General features: G+C 38.9%; 1 protein-coding gene across 7 annotated transcripts in view; it reads right to left on the minus strand.

The window, feature by feature from the left end:
* Positions 1–19,694, minus strand: part of LOC117527207 (SUN domain-containing protein 1-like) — a 76,700-nt gene that overhangs the window by 53,880 nt on the left and 3,126 nt on the right. The window contains exons 1-2 of one of the 7 annotated variants that reach the window (XM_034189422.1): positions 15,335–15,659; positions 10,793–10,890 (exon numbers count right to left, since the gene is read on the minus strand). The exons of 1 other annotated variant lie outside the window; for it this stretch is intronic. In XM_034189422.1, coding sequence (XP_034045313.1) covers positions 10,793–10,875 — 83 coding nt within the window. In that variant the 5' untranslated portion in view covers positions 10,876–10,890; positions 15,335–15,659. Of the gene's footprint in view, positions 1–10,792; positions 10,891–10,973; positions 10,996–11,224; positions 11,581–15,302; positions 15,660–19,694 lie in introns of those variants that run through there. 5 more of the 7 variants (XM_034189420.1, XM_034189424.1, XM_034189421.1 and 2 more) reach the window with 5 other exon arrangements.

Consider the following 19,694-nt stretch of genomic DNA (forward strand, 5'->3'; position numbering starts at 1 on the left):
TCAACTATACAGGTTGGAATAGTTTACAGTGGCGTATATGAGAATGTTTATATTAGAATGTAACAGTTTTGGATTTTGTTAAATTACTTATTGGCCAATAACTGATCACTCATTCCACCAATTTGTAGTGGTTTAAACTGCGCATCTGTAGTTGATTTTAATTTATTAATTGGTACCATATTAAAGGGCTTACAGTGTATATGACATTAAATTGCTTAGCCTAATTTACTTTTGTAAGCAGCAATTCCATTTTCATTCATGTACAATTATGTTTTGACTAAATTCCACTCATTAATTACAGGCGACAAGCGAGTGCAAATACCAGCTTAATAATTAGGAAATAAATTACCTCTGGGTGATACTTCTGGTTAGGTCATCACTTTCTCAGTTATTAATCCAACAAACACCATTTAACGATGATTCTACCTTCTCCTTCTCCTCTTTATAGTTATTCTGGCCTGTGATTTGTGTTTTTGTCAGCAACTTTCATGTGAAAACCATCTGAACCTCAGGGGACAGAGCACTCAGCATTCACCGTGTCAGTCCAGGCCTTTTTTTTTTTTAAACCCTCTGGGGTCCGAGGGCATTTTTTTGGACAGTTCACTTGCCTGGCATAAATGTTTTATTACTGCTGTTAACAGCTCTCCCTGCATCCCACAATCAAGTTTTATGTAGGGATGTCCTGATCAGGTTTTTTTGGCCCCGATCCGATTCCGAGTCATCTGATTTTGAGTATCTGCCGATACCGAGTCCCGATCCGATACTTTAAAAACTGAACAAACAAATGCTAAATATATAATAATTTAATTTTAATCACCTTATTTTATTATTTATCACTTAAACAGTGCACTTCTCCTTGAGGTAGCTTGAACAATCAAGTAATAATCTACCAGACTTAAAAAATGTACAAATTTCCATGTTATTTTGTTTGTATAAAAATAAATGTCCAAGATTCCATATGTTGAACAAGAAATTATCTAATCTGAAATAACAGGTGGTGTTAATTTATAGATGAAAGGTTTCTAGAGAACCATTTATTGATTTAGCTATTTTAATTACAAGTGTTCTAAACTTTTTTAAACAGTAATCAGAAATTTTGAGGTAACAAAAAAAAAAAAAAAACACATTTCCAAGGATTTTTCTTCAGACACATGATTTCTGCACTGATCTGTGGTTCAAATCCCCACCTGACTGGAAAATCACCAAGGGCCCTTGGGCAAGGTCTTTAATCCCCTATTGCTCCCGGTGTGTAGTGAGCACCTTGTATGGCAGCACCCTGACATCGGGGTGAATGTGAGGCATAATTGTAAAGTGCTTTGAGCGTCTGATGCAGATGGAAAAGCACTATATAAATGCAGACCATTTACCATTTGTACAGATCAGTGGTTTCTGCCACTAGTCTTCCGTGTTTTGGCCCAACGCGTCGTTCCTATTGGACAGCGCGAAGCTACGTCACAGTTCAGAGTGTCGAAAGTTCAAAAGTCAACTTGAAAAGTAAAAGGGGGAAAAAAAAATTACATTTGCGTCCTGACAGTGAGATTGTCATCAGAGGCTCTCCGTGTGCTCCCGCTTTCACTGATCACTGTGCGTAATGGCGCAGGGCACACTGAGTATGTACTAATAGTATGTACTCATTGGAGCACCCAGGGGGCTATTCAAACAGGCCAACTAGTAACATATCACCCCTGAAAATGATCTTTGGCTTTTCACGTGAGGTAAATCTGCCCTACGATTGGATTTTGGAAAACCATGTGACGGTGAACCAATTCCGATTGGACACTCACATTGCGCACGTCATCACACAGCTTCTATGAGGCGTACAAAGATGGCCGATGGCTGGCTCGGAAGTCAGCGTAGTTAACTTTTCAGCAAACAAAAAAAAAGTAAGTTTCTATCTCATATCATTCAAAAGTTATTTTTAATTTAGTAAAGCTTGGTCTTAGCCATCGTATACAATGGCATGGGCCCCAGAGGGTTAAATAAACATGTCACTACAGAGAACACCCTGCAGAAAAAATGCTTTTATTTGCCTCCACTAACAATCATTTCACTTTCTGCTGCAGCAAAATTCTTCTGTTTTTAAAGTCAACTCTTGTGGTCATGTCCTACTCATAACCTTCTTCTGCATCTCGTCACTAAACACCCAACGGATGAACTTGTAGAGGCGTGGCACTATGCAGCTTGCAGCCTGCAGGCACATGGCTGTCAGTTTAGAATGACTCACAGACATACACAAATAAGTGAGAACAAACTTGGCTGGTACGATCGTCATGAATTCAGTGGCAATTCTGCATGCACACTCATTATGTGCGGAGAGAAAGAATATTTCTGCGCATATACCTAATGAGGCCCATAATTTTCAAAAACGGTCATCATAGAGAGTTACCCTACAAAAACCCACCAAAACCACACAACCATCTGAAATGATAAACACAAGCTATAAATGTAAGTGGAACATCAATACTGCAGCTCAAAGAAGTTCAGTTACACAGGAATGTGGTCTGAGTACTGCAGGTCTGACAACTATTAATTCCTCAATTTGCTCTGCAATTTTAGTAAAACATAGCTGCCAATCTCACGAGAGGGGCTCGATAAAATATAAATTCCCATGTATATAACAACAGGCGTCTCCTCTAAGTATTAACTAAATCCCGCATTTAAAGACATGCAGATTAGGTGAATTGGAAACTTTAGAATTGTCCAGGTCTCACTTGCAAAAGAGATCTTGATCTCAGTGGGACTAACCTGGTTAAATAAAGGTTAAATTAAATCAAGCTAAGGAAAATATTATTTAATTCAGACACCCTCATATCTTGTTTATGTCGACTGCTCCTGATGATAACTGTAATGAATTCAACATTCCTTTACATGACTCTACTGGTGAACTGTCAACCACACCTAGAGCGCTCATGAGCAGCCTATGAAGCAACACATGGACAAAGATTATGCAATATATTATAAACATCAGACTACAAGTGTTTCCAAAAAAAAAAAAAAAAAAGTGTACAAACATACAGGTGGGACTTCAGAGTGGAGCTCCAGTTGATTCAGTTTGTGTTTTCACTGTGAAAACACAAACTGAATCAACAGACCAAACATTCATTCCAAACCACATGCCCACATTTTTTAAGGTTGGTTTGCTTTTAAAAGACAATGAACAATGAGTCACATTGCTAATCTGAAGTACAAACGTGCCTCTATGACATGTTTTTTTAGACAACCACAGCAAACACAAACATAGACACACAAAGTGAACTACTTGCACACAACTTTCACCTGTAGTAGAGTCAGATCGCAAAACAAAAACTCATTGGGAATCGAGACTAAAGTAGTCCAGGCTACTGAACAGAGATACTGTCACACTGACACAAGCACTTCGGTTTGCAGGCTCCCACAGTTGCTGCTTTATTCCGGAAACAAAATAATTTGGTCCACTTTATTCCATATCTCATGAAATGGTGAATGCAGATGAATGTAGGGAATTTTGGGTTTCATCAGGGTTCGTAAAAACATTGCAGAAGAGTCTGCAGACAGATTTTAGGGTTGCAAACAGTATATCTTGTCGCAAATAAATTTTGAACATGTTCAAAATTTCTCAGCAAATAAATTTTTTCGCAAACAGTTGTAAAACCGTTGTAAGCACGGTAAAGTTGCTACATTCGGCAGCATTCATCACTCCGTGAGATGCTTGCTGTGCGACAGCAAACTGAACCAGGGGAAAGTGCAAGACTTTTGCATCATTCATCACCGACACAGACATAAAAATCACTTAAATAGTCTTTGTTGGTTTGAACTAGGATAACAGCATTTACAAATTATGACCTTGACGTAAGTTTCAAACTGTATTCGGGCCACCACAAGGTTACACTGCCCCGTGGCTGCCCCTACCACTCAGACACATTATCTTAATTATAGAGTAGGCATACAAAGAAAGCGCACAGGAAGTGAGAGTTCTTAAAGTTTTCCTCAGAATGGTAAATGGACTACATTTATATAGCGCTTTTCCATCTGCATCAGACGCTCAAAGAGCTTTACAATAATGCCTCACATTCGCCCTGATGTCAAGCTGCTGCCATGCAAGGCACCCACTACATACCAGGAGCAACTAGGACCTTACCCAAGGGCCCTTAGTGATTTTCCAGTAAGGCTGGAATTTAAACCGAGGATCCTCTGGTTCCAAGTCCAACGCTTAACCAACAGACCATCACCTCCCCTCAGAATGCAACATTACCAGTAGTGGGCCCAGTTGAGCTAATCAATGAATCTAAAGTTTTCGTTACCAGATCAGCTAACTTTAAAAGCATTAGTGGGCCACTAAATTTAATTCTGCTAACATCAAAAATGTTAACAGAACTAAAACCTAAAGTCATAGTTTGTTCCTGTTGGAGTTTATACACCAATTCTATCCATTTTCTGTGCCCACTTACTCTAATTAATGGTCATGGGGGGGGGGGGGGGGGGGGGGGGGGCTGGAGCCTATCCTAGCAGTCACAGGGTGTGAGGCAGGGTGCACCCTGGACAGGACACCAGTCTATCGCAGGGCTAGTTTATATACTAATTCAATAAGAAAAACTGACACATGCATAAGCATCACCTTTAGGAAATGGGAAGCAGGAGGTCAAACCAGAGTAAACGGATTAATTATTCATTCATTTTCTACTGCTTACTCAGGTCACAATGGGAGCAGACTAACCAGTTCATCCTACACTTCCCTATCCTCAGAAGTCCTATAACTCTTCATAGAGGATCCAGTGGTGTGTCCCAGCCAACTGGGATGGGGCATCCTCACCAAATTCCAAAACAAAAGGGAAGGAACAGCAACTCTTGTACGAGTTCCTCCAGGATATTTGAGTTCTCACCCTGTCCCTGAATGTAAGCCAAGACACCCAACAGAGGAACCTCATTTCCACTGCCTGTATCAGCAACCTTGTTCTGTCATTACCAAAAGCTCAGGACCACAGATGAAGATAGGAGCACAAATCAAGAGCTGAACTGAGAGCTTTGCCTTGTACCTCAGCTCTTACCTTCATCATGATGGTCCAGTACAGTATCCACAGGACCTCAGACACAGCTCCAATCCATCTGTCCATCTCGCACCCCATCTTACCCCCACTCATGAACAAAACCTCCACTTGGGGCAATAACTCTCCCTGACTCGGAGTGGACAATCTACCCTTTTCCAACAGAGGACCATGGTCTCAGATTTGGAGGTGCTGATCCTCATTCCAAACTCTTCACACTTGATATCAAACCTGCTCAGTGCACATCAGAGGTCACTGTCTGAATCAATCAATCAATCAATTTTTTTTATATAGCGCCAAATCACAACAAACAGTTGCCCCAAGGCGCCCCATATTGCAAGGCAAGGCCATACAATAATTATGTAAAACCCCAACGGTCAAAACGACCCCCTGTGAGCAAGCACTTGGCTACAGTGGGAAGGAAAAACTCCCTTTTAACAGGAAGAAACCTCCAGCAGAACCAGGCTCAGGGAGGGGCAGTCTTCTGCTGGGACTGGTTGGGGCTGAGGGAGAGAACCAGGAAAAAGACATGCTGTGGAGGGGAGCAGAGATCGATCACTAATGATTAAATGCAGAGTGGTGCATACAGAGCAAAAAGAAAAAGAAACAGTGCATCATGGGAACCCCCCAGCAGTCTACGTCTATAGCAGCATAACTAAGGGATGGTTCAGGGTCACCTGATCCAGCCCTAACTATAAGCTTTAGCAAAAAGGAAAGTTTTAAGCCTAATCTTAAAAGTAGAGAGGGTGTCTGTCTCCCTGATCTGAATTGGGAGCTGGTTCCACAGGAGAGGAGCCTGAAAGCTGAAGGCTCTGCCTCCCATTCTACTCTTACAAACCCTAGGAACTACAAGTAAGCCTGCAGTCTGAGAGCGAAGCGCTCTATTGGGGTAATATGGTACTACGAGGTCCCTAAGATAAGATGGGACCTGATTATTCAAAACCTTATAAGTAAGAAGAAGAATTTTAAATTCTATTCTAGAATTAACAGGAAGCCAATGAAGAGAGGCCAATATGGGTGAGATATGCTCTCTCCTTCTAGTCCCCGTCAGTACTCTAGCTGCAGCATTTTGAATTAACTGAAGGCTTTTTAGGGAACTTTTAGGACAACCTGATAATAATGAATTACAATAGTCCAGCCTAGAGGAAATAAATGCATGAATTAGTTTTTCAGCATCACTCTGAGACAAGACCTTTCTGATTTTAGAGATATTGCGTAAATGCAAAAAAGCAGTCCTACATATTTGTTTAATATGCACTTTGAATGACATATCCTGATCAAAAATGACTCCAAGATTTCTCACAGTATTACTAGAGGTCAGGGTAATGCCATCCAGAGTAAGGATCTGGTTAGACACCATGTTTCTAAGATTTGTGGGGCCAAGTACAATAACTTCAGTTTTATCTGAGTTTAAAAGCAGGAAATTAGAGGTCATCCATGTCTTTATGTCTGTAAGACAATCCTGCAGTTTAGCTAATTGGTGTGTGTCCTCTGGCTTCATGGATAGATAAAGCTGGGTATTATCTGCGTAACAATGAAAATTTAAGCAATACCGTCTAATAATACTGCCTAAGGGAAGCATGTATAAAGTGAATAAAATTGGTCCTAGCACAGAACCTTGTGGAACTCCATAATTAACTTTAGTCTGTGAAGAAGATTCCCCATTTACATGAACAAATTGTAATCTATTAGACAAATATGATTCAAACCACCGCAGCGCAGTGCCTTTAATACCTATGGCATGCTCTAATCTCTGTAATAAAATTTTATGGTCAACAGTATCAAAAGCAGCACTGAGATCTAACAGAACAAGCACAGAGATGAGTCCACTGTCCGAGGCCATAAGAAGATCATTTGTAACCTTCACTAATGCTGTTTCTGTACTATGATGAATTCTAAAACCTGACTGAAACTCTTCAAATAGACCATTCCTCTGCAGATGATCAGTTAGCTGTTTTACAACTACCCTTTCAAGAATTTTTGAGAGAAAAGGAAGGTTGGAGATTGGCCTATAATTAGCTAAGATAGCTGGGTCAAGTGATGGCTTTTTAAGTAATGGTTTAATTACTGCCACCTTAAAAGCCTGTGGTACATAGCCAACTAACAAAGATAGATTGATCATATTTAAGATCGAAGCATTAAATAATGGTAGGGCTTCCTTGAGCAGCCTGGTAGGAATGGGGTCTAATAAACATGTTGATGGTTTGGATGAAGTAACTAATGAGAATAACTCAGACAGAACAATCGGAGAGAAAGAGTCTAACCAAATACCGGCATCACTGAAAGCAGCCAAAGATAACGATACGTCTTTGGGATGGTTATGAGTAATTTTTTCTCTAATAGTTAAAATTTTGTTAGCAAAGAAAGTCATGAAGTCATTACTAGTTAAAGTTAATGGAATACTCAGCTCAATAGAGCTCTGACTCTTTGTCAGCCTGGCTACAGTGCTGAAAAGAAACCTGGGGTTGTTCTTATTTTCTTCAATTAGTGATGAGTAGAAAGATGTCCTAGCTTTACGAAGGGCTTTTTATAGAGCAACAGACTCTTTTTCCAGGCTAAGTGAAGATCTTCTAAATTAGTGAGACGCCATTTCCTCTCCAACTTACGGGTTATCTGCTTTAAGCTACGAGTTTGTGAGTTATACCACGGAGTCAGACACTTCTGATTTAAAGCTCTCTTTTTCAGAGGAGCTACAGCATCCAAAGTTGTCTTCAATGAGGATGTAAAACTATTGACGAGATACTCTATCTCCCTTACAGAGTTTAGGTAGCTACTCTGCACTGTGTTGGTATATGGCATTAGAGAACATAAAGAAGGAATCATATCCTTAAACCTAGTTACAGCGCTTTCTGAAAGACTTCTAGTGTAATGAAACTTATTCCCCACTGCTGGGTAGTCCATCAGAGTAAATGTAAATGTTATTAAGAAATGATCAGACAGAAGGGAGTTATCAGGGAATACTGTTAAGTCTTCTATTTCCATACCATAAGTCAGAACAAGATCTAAGATATGATTAAAGTGGTGGGTGGACTCATTTACTTTTTGAGCAAAGCCAATAGAGTCTAATAATAGATTAAATGCAGTGTTGAGGCTGTCATTCTCAGCATCTGTGTGGATGTTAAAATCGCCCACTATAATTATCTTATCTGAGCTAAGCACTAAGTCAGAAGTCTGAAGACGCCAACAGAACTACATCAGCCACCATAAGTAGAGATGTAATTCTGAGATCAACAAACTAGCCACCCTCCAATCCCGGACCGCAACTTAAAGTCTTGTCCATGAAACTCACAAACAGGATTGGTGTCAAAGGGCAGGTGTGATAGTGCCCAATACCCACAGGGAACACGTCTGGTGCAAAGCAGAGTATGAACACAGCTCGTATTTTGGTCAAACAGAGACGAGACCAGGCATTACAGTGATCCTGGTACCCACATTCCCTGAGGAACCCCACCACCACAACCCCAAAAGGTCACCTCAGGGAACCCGGTGGTACACCTTTTCCAAGTCTACAAAGCACATGTTGGGCATTGTCCCATGCACAATCTAATAAACATCCGAGGGTAAAGTACTGGCCCACTGTTCCACAACCAGGACAGAATCCGCATTACTACTTCTGAATCAGAGGTTCAACTATCAGTCTGTCTAAACCAAGCCAAAGAGAACATCATATAATAAAAGTTTGCAGTAGCTTCAGGTATTTTTTATAGCAGTTTAGCTTTATGAGTTTACTGTTCAGCTGTTTAATAATAACTTTAAAAAGACCTGACGACACACAAGCATCGATTTTAAAATAAAATACATCTCATAGTCACTATGAATTCCAAAAACTGGAACCACTGACAAAGAGAATTACAAAATGGTTAAAGATATTTTAGGAGAACAATGTAACTACAACCCCTGGCAAAAATTATGGAATCACCGGCCTCGGAGGATATTCATTCAGTTGTTTAATTTTGTAGAAAAAAAAGCAGATCACAGACATGACACAAAACTAAAGTCATTTCAAATGGCAACTTTCTGGCTTTAAGAAACACTATAAGAAATCAGGAAAAATAATTGTGGCAGTCAGTAATGGTTACTTTTTTAGACCAAGCAGAGGGAAAAAAATATGGACTCACTCAATTCTGAGGAATAAATTATGGAATCACCCTGTAAATTTTCATCCCCAAAACTAACACCTGCATCAAATCAGATCTGCTCGTTAGTCTGCATCTAAAAAGGAGTGATCACACCTTGGAGAGCTGTTGCACCAAGTGGACTGACATGAATCATGGCTCCAACACGAGAGATGTCAATTGAAACAAAGGAGAGGATTATCAAACTCTTAAAAGAGTGTAAATCATCACGCAATATCGTAAAAGATGTTGGTTGTTCACAGTCAGCTGTGTCTAAACTCTGGACCAAATACAAACAACATGGGAAGGTTGTTAAAGGCAAACATACTGGTAGACCAAGGAAGACATCAAAGCGTCAAGGCAGAAAACTTAAAGCAATATGTCTCAAAAATCGAAAATGCACAACAAAACAAATGAGGAACGAATGGGAGGAAACTGGAGTCAATGTCTGTGACCGACCTGTAAGAAACCGCCTAAAGGAAATGGGATTTACATACAGAAAAGCTAAACGAAAGCCATCATTAACACCTAAACAGAAAAAAACAAGGTTACAATGGGCTAAGGAAAAGCAATCGTGGACTGTGGATGACTGGATGAAAGTCATATTCAGTGATGAATCTCGAATCTGCATTGGGCAAGGTGATGATGCTGGAACTTTTGTTTGGTGCCGTTCCAATGAGATTTATAAAGATGACTGCCTGAAGAGAACATGTAAATTTCCACAGTCATTGATGATATGGGGCTGCATGTCACAGAAAGGCACTGGGGAGATGGCTGTCATTACATCATCAATAAATGCACAAGTTTACGTTGATATTTTGGACACTTTTCTTATCCCATCAATTGAAAGGATGTTTGGGGATGATGAAATCATTTTTCAAGATGATAATGCATCTTGCCATAGAGCAAAAACTGTGAAAACATTCCTTGCAAAAAGACACATAAGGTCAATGTCATGGCCTGCAAATAGTCCAGATCTTAATCCAATTGAAAATCTTTGGTGGAAGTTGAAGAAAATGGTCCATGACAAGGCTCCAACCTGCAAAGCTGATCTGGCAACAGCAAGCAGAGAAAGTTGGAGCCAAATTGATGAAGAGTACTGTTTGTCACTCATTAAGTCCATGCCTCAGAGACTGCAAGCTGTTATAAAAGCCAGAGGTGGTGCAACAAAATACTAGTGATGTATTGGAGCGTTCTTTTGTTTTTCATGATTCCATAATTTTTTCCTCAGAATTGAGTGATTCCATATTTTTTTCCCTCTGCTTGGTCTAAAAAAGTAACCGTTACTGACTGCCACAATTTTTTTTCCTGATTTCTTATAGTGTTTCTTAAAGCCAGAAAGTTGCCATTTGAAATGACTTTAGTTTTGTGTCATGTCTGTGATCTGCTTTTTTTCTACAAAATTAAACAACTGAATGAACATCCTCCGAGGCTGGTGATTCCATAATTTTTGCCAGGGGTTGTACAAGCACTGGGGTTAGAGTCCAAAAATTCCAAACCTATGAAAAAAACATTGCAGATTGAAATGCAGCAACAGTCTCAAAGAAGACAGGCAGTAATCTCATTTAATTCCCTTAGCTGTCTGGAGTCACAAACAACAGAATGTAGTCAAGCAGCAGACCTGAATGCACAAACAATGCAGCGCTGAGGGCTCACCTGAGAGAGTAGGTATAGCCGGTGTTCTCTGGAGCACACTGTGGTGGTGTATATGTGTGCAGTTGGGAAAAATCCATGGTCATTCTTCTCGGGTTAGACTGCAAGAGTCAGGATGGAGGGAACAGGGCTCTTTAGGCTACAGCTGACATATTAGGAATGACGCACAAACTACCACACTTACACAAATCACTCATAGAAAGCTCCCTTGTTCAGCCCGTCTCTTCTTTGTAAACATTTCACAATGCAAAAAATTAGTTCTATCCCAATGCTCTATTCCCTGGGCTGTGATCCAAGAACACACAACCACAGTTACTGCTGTACTGTACAGCCTTCACAAAAAGCCCAGCCCAGGCAAGCCCCGATGGGAACAGCTGGACTCCTTTTCTACAGATACACAACCATAATTCTGCCTGTGGACGAGTATTGACCGACCTGTTCCTGCATTGTGGTTCGAGCTGAGCGTTGGGGAGGACTATATGACGCTGCAATGAAGGACTTCTGCCCTCTTGTCCCTTCAGCAAAAAGATTATAAAAGATGGGGTTGTCTAGCAGAGAAAATGACGATCATCTCTCCTCCTTTTAAAAACTAGGTTCCTCGCAAGGGCAGCTACTCCGGCAGTAACTACCTGAGTAAGCGCCGGGCTCAGAAACAGCAGTATTATGAAACCAGCTAAACAGCAAGGGGTGGGGCAGAGCATATAGGCACTGGGCGGGAAAACTACTAGCCTAGAGGACTGAGCTTCCCAAAATAAAACTTCCATTGTGTGAACTAGCTGTGCAAGTTGCAAATACAGCCATCATAGTCAGCTAAGTGAAAACTGATGTTGTGCTAAATAGCTGAGAGATAGACGCAAAGCCTTTCATCAACTTAATGACCTAAAATTAGTCAACAAACCATTAACCAGTGCAAATTATGACATCCAGAGCAGAACTGCAAATTATATTTTTTTTCCAAATTAAGGAATAGAACCAGAAAATGTTAGATATTAATTAGAAATGACCTTCAAAGTTTCCCAGAGGATGTTTCAATAATAGTGTTTTGCAAAAAAAAAAAATCAATTCCAGAACCAGATATTCAATTTACAAGTGACACCAAAACATAAATTTAATAAATTTAAAACAAAATAATAAATAATAATAAAAAAAACTCCAATCAGATAATATTTGGGATTGTGGCATTGACGCAAGTTTAATGATTAATAAATTTTCAAATGTGAGTTGTACATGCTGTAGATTCAGTATAGTGTTGTTCACATATGACAGTGAAGCGGTTTGTACCCTTATATTTTTTCATTATTATTGGCAACATTTCCTTTTATTCCCCCCAGCATTTCAATAAAAAAAGTGTCTCCACAAAGAAAATCACAGGTCTAAATGGTGTCACATCACTCCAACATAGTTCTATCACATTTGTTAAATTAGCATAGCACCCACAAATAGGGATGTCCCATTCTGTTTTTTTTTTCTTTTTGCTTTGGTTTTTTCCCCCAATCCTGATCACAGTCATTTAAAATTGGATATCTGCCGATACAGAGCCCGGATCAGATACGTGTTTCCCCCTCCATAATTACTGCATTAACACAGAGCAGATTCTCAGTTTAACAGCTCTGCCATGCATTAAGGTGCACAGGGGAAACAAACCTTCAATCCAAGATGCTCTTGAATGTTTTCAATTCATTTATTAAAAAAAAAAAAACCTAACTTTTTGCTCATCAATTCCACTTAGTGTAGCACTATAGTAGTAACTTGGTCCCCGAGTAACACTGATTGAATGTTTAAGTTGTTAAAAATGCAATAATTATAATCATGATCATCATTCCTACTACAACATGCAAAAATTGTCTTTAAAATATCTTCAAAAGTGGACCTTTGCTTGGGGGAGCGGGGGGGGGGGGTCCTGCGCCAATCTTTTGCCCCTCTGATTATGCACCTGTACGATTTCTGTTAGCAAGAGGAAAATAGATGCAATGACAAAGTGGAAAGTGTGTCCTGATTGGCCAGTAAGGGTATACATTCGACTCGTAAACTGTCAGAAAATCACTTGGTGTGTATTTGACACAAAAGAAAGTCTAATTTTTTTTTCTAATTTGCAAGAAGACAGTGGCGATGGGTGCTGGCTAGTATCACACCACGCTTATGGAACATAGCAAGACTGAATGTGCACTGAATGACTTTATGATCTGTGTGAATAAAACAGACTTGTTGCACATTTAAAAGGGAACTGTCCATTCACACCATGCATATGAAACAAAACGAGAGGAAATGTGCACCGATTTGGTGACTTGGGTTTAATTTTTCAGATAAAAACAAATTAATAATTTCCACTTCCTTTTTGGGCAATCTATACCTTGGGGGAACTGGGTACCTGTTAATCCACATAGGCCCTGACTGAAAACCATTCAGAAAGGCAGTATTACTCTGTTAACCAATTAAATGGAGATGACGCAAAGACAAAGCAGTGCAAAAAACAGACGGCATTTCCTGAAATCCACCATCAAAATCCCAATCATTAATCTTAATCATGTTTCAAATCTGCATTCAAGTCTCAAATCCAAAAAGAGAGATAAACCAGAAATAAATCTCCAAAAGCTACAGGGACTGCTTTAATTCAGCCAGGATTAGTTCTTTGACTTGTCAATGGGTGCAGTGATGCAAGCGTGGAATGACAGCTTCCAAAAAAAACAAAAACAAAAACAAACAAACAAAAAAAACATAACTAAATAAATACAAACCTCCTATATTACTTATGTTGTGGTCTACTCAACAACTATTAATATCAATATTAACTATCAAGTGAAGTGAAACTATTACAAGCAGTACATCATTTATAATTTTGATTAGTCCAAGTAATATTTATATATTTACACTTACCTAAAAGAACTTTTGAGTGTTTTTGTTAGCACAACAAAGTTGGCCAGAGAGAGTGTTTCTGCACAGGATGCGTAGAAAACCATTGCAATTAATATCCACAAATGCGATTGTGTACCCAAAGTAATACAATCAACCAAGTGTTTGAAGGGCACCCACCATTTGATCAAAGGTGTGTCAGGTTACAAATGCACCAATTTCGACGAGGTGGCGTTTGCAGTAAAAACAGCAGTGTCATTGTCAGCGTACATGGACAGCAGACAGTAAATCTTCCTTCTGATGCACACGTGGAAATGATAGACAGGTTTTGATTACTCGTGAAAAGAACGTGTTGTGTCGGAAAAAAAAAAAAAAAAAAAACACTGAGGTGTGTATACTTCAGAAACATTTAAAGTTTTAAAGGGAAAAATGGGGGTGGGGGGCCATTTATTTATAGACTGGAAAAAAACACCACCACCACCACAAATGTATACATAGATACACAATTGTTTTTACTTGTACATTAACAAGATGTCAGGTTTATAAAATAAAAAAGAAAGCAAAATTATATTTTTCCCAGGCTTAATTGGAAATAAACATTTTTTTGAAGGTGGGGGGACCTTACTATCAAGAACACCACCAAACTTAGACTGATAACAGTTTTTTTGCTTCTGGATTCTGAAATTATTTAGAGTGATTGCTTTCCTCACTTTTGGAGGACTTTTGGACTAATTTTAATTTTACATTGTTTTATTTTTTCTTTTGTTATGTTCAAAATAAACCTTCAAATCAAAATCAAATCAATCATTTTCACAAACTGAAAGTCTTTCTGGTTCTGGCTTGTTAAAAAAGAAATAAATATTTGAAAGATGTTAATGCCGATCTCCAAGAAACAATACTGGTCCTTTAAAATAATAATCTGATGTTTTGAATGTCAAATGAGCAAATTATATTAATTAAAAATGCATTAATTATTGAGAAATTGTGACCACTGGATTAAAGTTGTTCTTTTTTTCTCCAACAAACATTTGCAGTTTGCGCTTCAGCACAACCATGAATTGGTGCCATTTAGTGAAGCATTAAACTCTACTTGTGCCACAGAACAATGGAAGAATAATTTTGCTCGAGAATAACTGGAGAGACAGGCTGAACAATAAGAGATCAGGCAACAGACTGAACGCCTTCCCACGGTGCTGCATTGCTGTGGCTCCTTTTACGCAAACCACCTGCGACGAACAAACAGAGGAAAAGCTCCGAGTGTGGGACAGATCCACCTGCTGCCAAACCTGTTCCCTATAAAAACACATTCAGGCTGGAATAACGGCAGACAGTCCGCGGATAAATGACAAACAAGACTCTCTACGGGCTCGTATTTCCCATCGCTAAAATTAGACACCATGCATTCAAACGTCTGCGCAACGACGCCTTTTCCACCTTTTTTTTTTTTTTTTTTAATAAACGTGTTTCCCACGATTACACTGCAGATACGAACGATTAATAACGATGAATAACAAATTAATGTACAAACAGCTACAAAAAATAAGGCCTGAGATTTGCGTCCAGCTGTCAAAACAGTTGCGAGTAAAAGGAGCACAGCAAGGATTAAAACGAACTGCAATATTTATTCAAAAAAAAAAAAAACACCAATAATATCTAAACTAACATGTAAAATGTGAGAGCAGCATATCAACTTGCCCGCTTGGTTAGAATCCATTATTATTCTTTAAGAGCGCACTCCACAAGGAACAACATCCACATGCGTAAATGCGCAAACGTCTGGCAGCATCGCAACGCGCGCGGTCGCCAAACACAGACGATGTGGAGCCGCGGATCCGCGACGTTATTTCGTGGCGGACAAAACGGAAAAGTTTGCAGAAGTAAGTGGTATTTGTTATGCTAGTGCACAACAAGATGACTTCCAAAATGGCTTCCCTGCCGTAACAAAGCCAGGAGGACCGCTGGCGCTGCCGATCCTCCGGATCCTCCCACTCGCATGCCCTCCATTGTCGGGCCAGGACGCACGCTTTAAATCTATTGGAGGAACGCGATGGCGCGCACCGGACAACAGCTGCTGGAGCTGTGGGCACACAGGGAAGGCGTTTAACCCCGAGGGGAGCTAAGCTGATGCTGCATACTTCTACGTGGGCCAAAAAAACAAGGAAAAAATAGAGTTTGACAGAGTGCACTCACCATAAACACTACTACTACGAAATAAAACATATCATTCCAACAGTATTGTAAATAACTAATAGTCACAAGATTGCTGGAACACAGTCAAACGTATAATTTGGCCAAGGCTTTACAGTCCCCCAAACCAAATTCTAGCCCACTCTCAACCCAGTTTCATGCCATTTCATCATGGCATCACAAAAGTAAATTAATCAATGGTTCGTGATACCTTCACAAAAAAAAAAAAAAAAAACAAAAACAAAAACAAACAGCATTTTCGGGTCAGGTCTGGGAGCATGCATAATAATAACTTTATTTCAGACTCAAGAGTACACAGAAACATGATATGAGCATAGGTCCATATCTGGACAGTTGCAGACTTGTACGGAAAAGTTTATGTAACATCTGTAACCAGTGGGTCCTAATCCTGGACCTATATTTTAAACGGGGGTCAAGATTTGCACATATGATGGGATTCACAGGCTTGTCTAACCGCTAGGTGAACCGATATACCAAATTTCTGATCACAGCTTGACAACACTGTATGTCAAAGACTGTTTGTGTACTCTCATATTTGGAAAATCCAATGAATAATTTTAAAATGTTATGATAGGACACAAAGTTTGTTTTTAGATGACGTCTTGTAATCTATACTCTTGTAAGTGATAAATCACCGGATCCATCATACAACAGTATCACAGAAAATCAATTACGGAGGCTGCCATAAGAACAGCCCCAAGATGTAGAATTACGGCTACCATAACTGTAACCACTTCATTTTAAAATTATGTTTACAACACTCTCCTTTGCTTTAAGTACACAACAAGCCTATTTTATTCACAGATCATCAGTGCATATCAGCCTCTATGTTTTAAACTGGTTGGACAGATGGATTTATTTTGGTAAAATTTCCATGTAAAATACAGTACAACATAAATGGTACCAAGGATAACACATCAAGAATAAAACACACTTCCAATGTGGTCCTCTTGATAACTGCAAGCAACAAATATAAATGCATGTTGTTCATTCGGCTGCTCCCGGTTTTGTTTGGGGTCACCACAGCAAATACAGCCAGATCCACATTGGTAATTGGCACAGGTTTTACGACAGATGCCCTTCCTGACACAACTCCAGTTTTACCTGGAGAAACACACACAGATGCTGGTGTTCCAAAGAGGTCTCCCATCCAAGTACTAACCAGATCCTGCTCTGCTTAGCTTCTGAGATCTGACAGGATCAGGCTTACACAGAGCAGACCGGCTGCAACAAATATAAGTATGTACAGTGCAAAATAGCTGATTATAATAGCTGCAAGTATTAAAAGATGTAACAACCATTTTGATAACAGAATAAATACTAAAATACTTAATAAATACCTCAAGAAAATAGGCAAAAGACTAACACCATAAAACCATTAAAAATTACTAACACTAACATAAAACCAATTAAAATTCCATTCCATTAAAACTGTTTGACAACTCTTAAAAAATGTCTGTTTTGACTAGATAACAGACTGAGGCAGATTATTCTTAATTTTTTCAATTTCAATTTATTTTAATTTATATAGCACCAAATCACAACAAAGTTGCCACAAGGCGCTTCACACAAGTAAGGTCTAACCTTATCAACCCTAGAGCAAGCACACAGGCGACAGTGGTAAGGAAAAACTCCCTCTGATGATTTGAGGAAGAAACCTCAAGCTGACCAAACTCAAAGGGGTCATCATCTGCTTGGGCCATGTTATCGACACAATAGATAATTATACAGGAGATTTTGTGAGTCCATGCTGGTGCACAAGACAAGTCTTATGACTATGAAGCAAATTTATTCACGATATTAATACATAAATCTAGTTTTGTATTTAACAAATGTTTACCGTATTAGTACTCTGACATAAATCTCATTCTAACCAATTTCATGTTTACTCACAAATGTGGATCACATTATGTTTATTAGCTTGTTAAAACTATATGTCATCCATATGGATTGAAAACTTGCATCCAATTAAAATACATAAATCTTTGTGTGTGTGCATGAGTGTGTGTTGATGTAAAGTGTAATTATGTGACTGTACCACAAATGAGGATTTAGCAAAAACGAAATTATTAGCACTGCTTACCTCATTTGTGACTAACCATCTCAGAATGACATTAAAATTAGTAGTTTTGATCAAATAATTAGGACTTATCGTCTCATGATTCAATGTCATAAGTGTGAAATATAGCAAGCAAAGTGACATGAAGCTCGCTCATGGTACAGGGAGTCCAAAAAGAAGTGCCAAATTTTGAGTCCACAGTAAAACAGGAACTGTAAAATGTCAAACACTTACTGGAATGACAGATGAGAGCTCATGGAATCTCACGGGAACAAAATGGCGAGTTCACACTGAAACAGGAAGTGCCAAATTTTGAGTCGACAATGAAACATGTCAAATGTTGACTGTTAGCCCCCTCCAGTACAGTAGCTGGGGCTGTGTACCACAAAAAGTTCTAATCCACCTTAGTAGAATAAGAAAAATGTTTGACTCACGGACTCCAAATGACACCAAAGTTATATTGGTGAGTAAACAACCGTATTTTATGCCAGAAATGAGGTCCAGGTTGTTAAAAGCGGAATTTCTCCTTTAATTAGGGTTGCCTTATATATACACGTTTACGACTTGTCTGAAGAAAACTGGCAATAAAACTGATTATTACAGGTGTTATAAAGTTTTAGAGATTTGCTTTCATTTTGACTAGATAATTTTAGAATTTTTTTTTTATTCTTTATATTTGAAATGGCATAAAGAATTAAAATGTGTAAAATACCAAATGTTCCAGTACTTTTGGAGGGCACTGTATCCTAAACGTATGAGTGCAAAATTAGTGTGGTATTATTACTGCTTTGTTTAAGAATGTTTCATTTTCACTGTTTCTGCACTTTGTGTGAAATCATAGTCATATTGTATATAATACTGATAAGACAATATTGCGATATGATCATTTGGCCATATTGTACAGCTCTACTGTCAGGTAGCTGAAAAGTTTGAATATTAATTTACATCTACATTTAAAAACACTTAAAGTGGAAGGGAGTTAAAAGGGCTGGGCCCCCCCAGAAGCTGAACGGTTTTAGCCATGATAATGCTCCCTTGAAGCATTTACACAAAAAAAAAAAATGTCTGAAGGACCTAAATGACATGGTGAGATGGTGAAGAGCTTCGCTCGTTCATGTCCGCGATATATACATATTAATTATTATAAGACACTGCATTTACAAATGAGATGAGAATCATTATTAATTAAAATAAAACACTACTTGATAGGGGAAATAGGAAGGTGGTGTACAAGAAAACAAGACCAAAAAATACATTACAGGCAAATCACACTCAGTTATGTTTGAAACAAAGTACTGGTGCGCATTTGTGTGCATAGAGAAAACGGTGAAATACATAAAAACAGCCGTTTCCAGCATCAGGGTCAAAGCTTCCACACAAACAAAAACAACATAATTCCACATAAGTGTAGAGCATAGGCTACAACAAGGTGTCATCTACTGGCCAGTATCAAGTGTTGCATGATTGCGCAACAGATTGTACAGTCTCACAAACCCACAAGTATAACTTTCGATACTGCACTCAGTTAGTTTGGATTTACTGAAAGAAGAAGAACCAGATGGTATTTCATCATCTTAACAGGATAAATACATGGTGTATACAAGGTTATTCACAAGATGGCTTATGTTAGAGGAGTTATTTAGTGCAATATAGTATCACTGCACTATAATAATACTTTAATACAACCCCTGGCAAAAATTATGAATCACCGGCCTCAGAGGATGTTCATTCAGTTGTTTAATTTTGTAGAAAAAAAGCAGATCACAGACATGACACAAAAGTAAAGTC

This window comes from Thalassophryne amazonica, chromosome 16 (assembly GCF_902500255.1).
Source record: "Thalassophryne amazonica chromosome 16, fThaAma1.1, whole genome shotgun sequence".
Lineage (NCBI taxonomy): Eukaryota > Metazoa > Chordata > Actinopteri > Batrachoidiformes > Batrachoididae > Thalassophryne > Thalassophryne amazonica.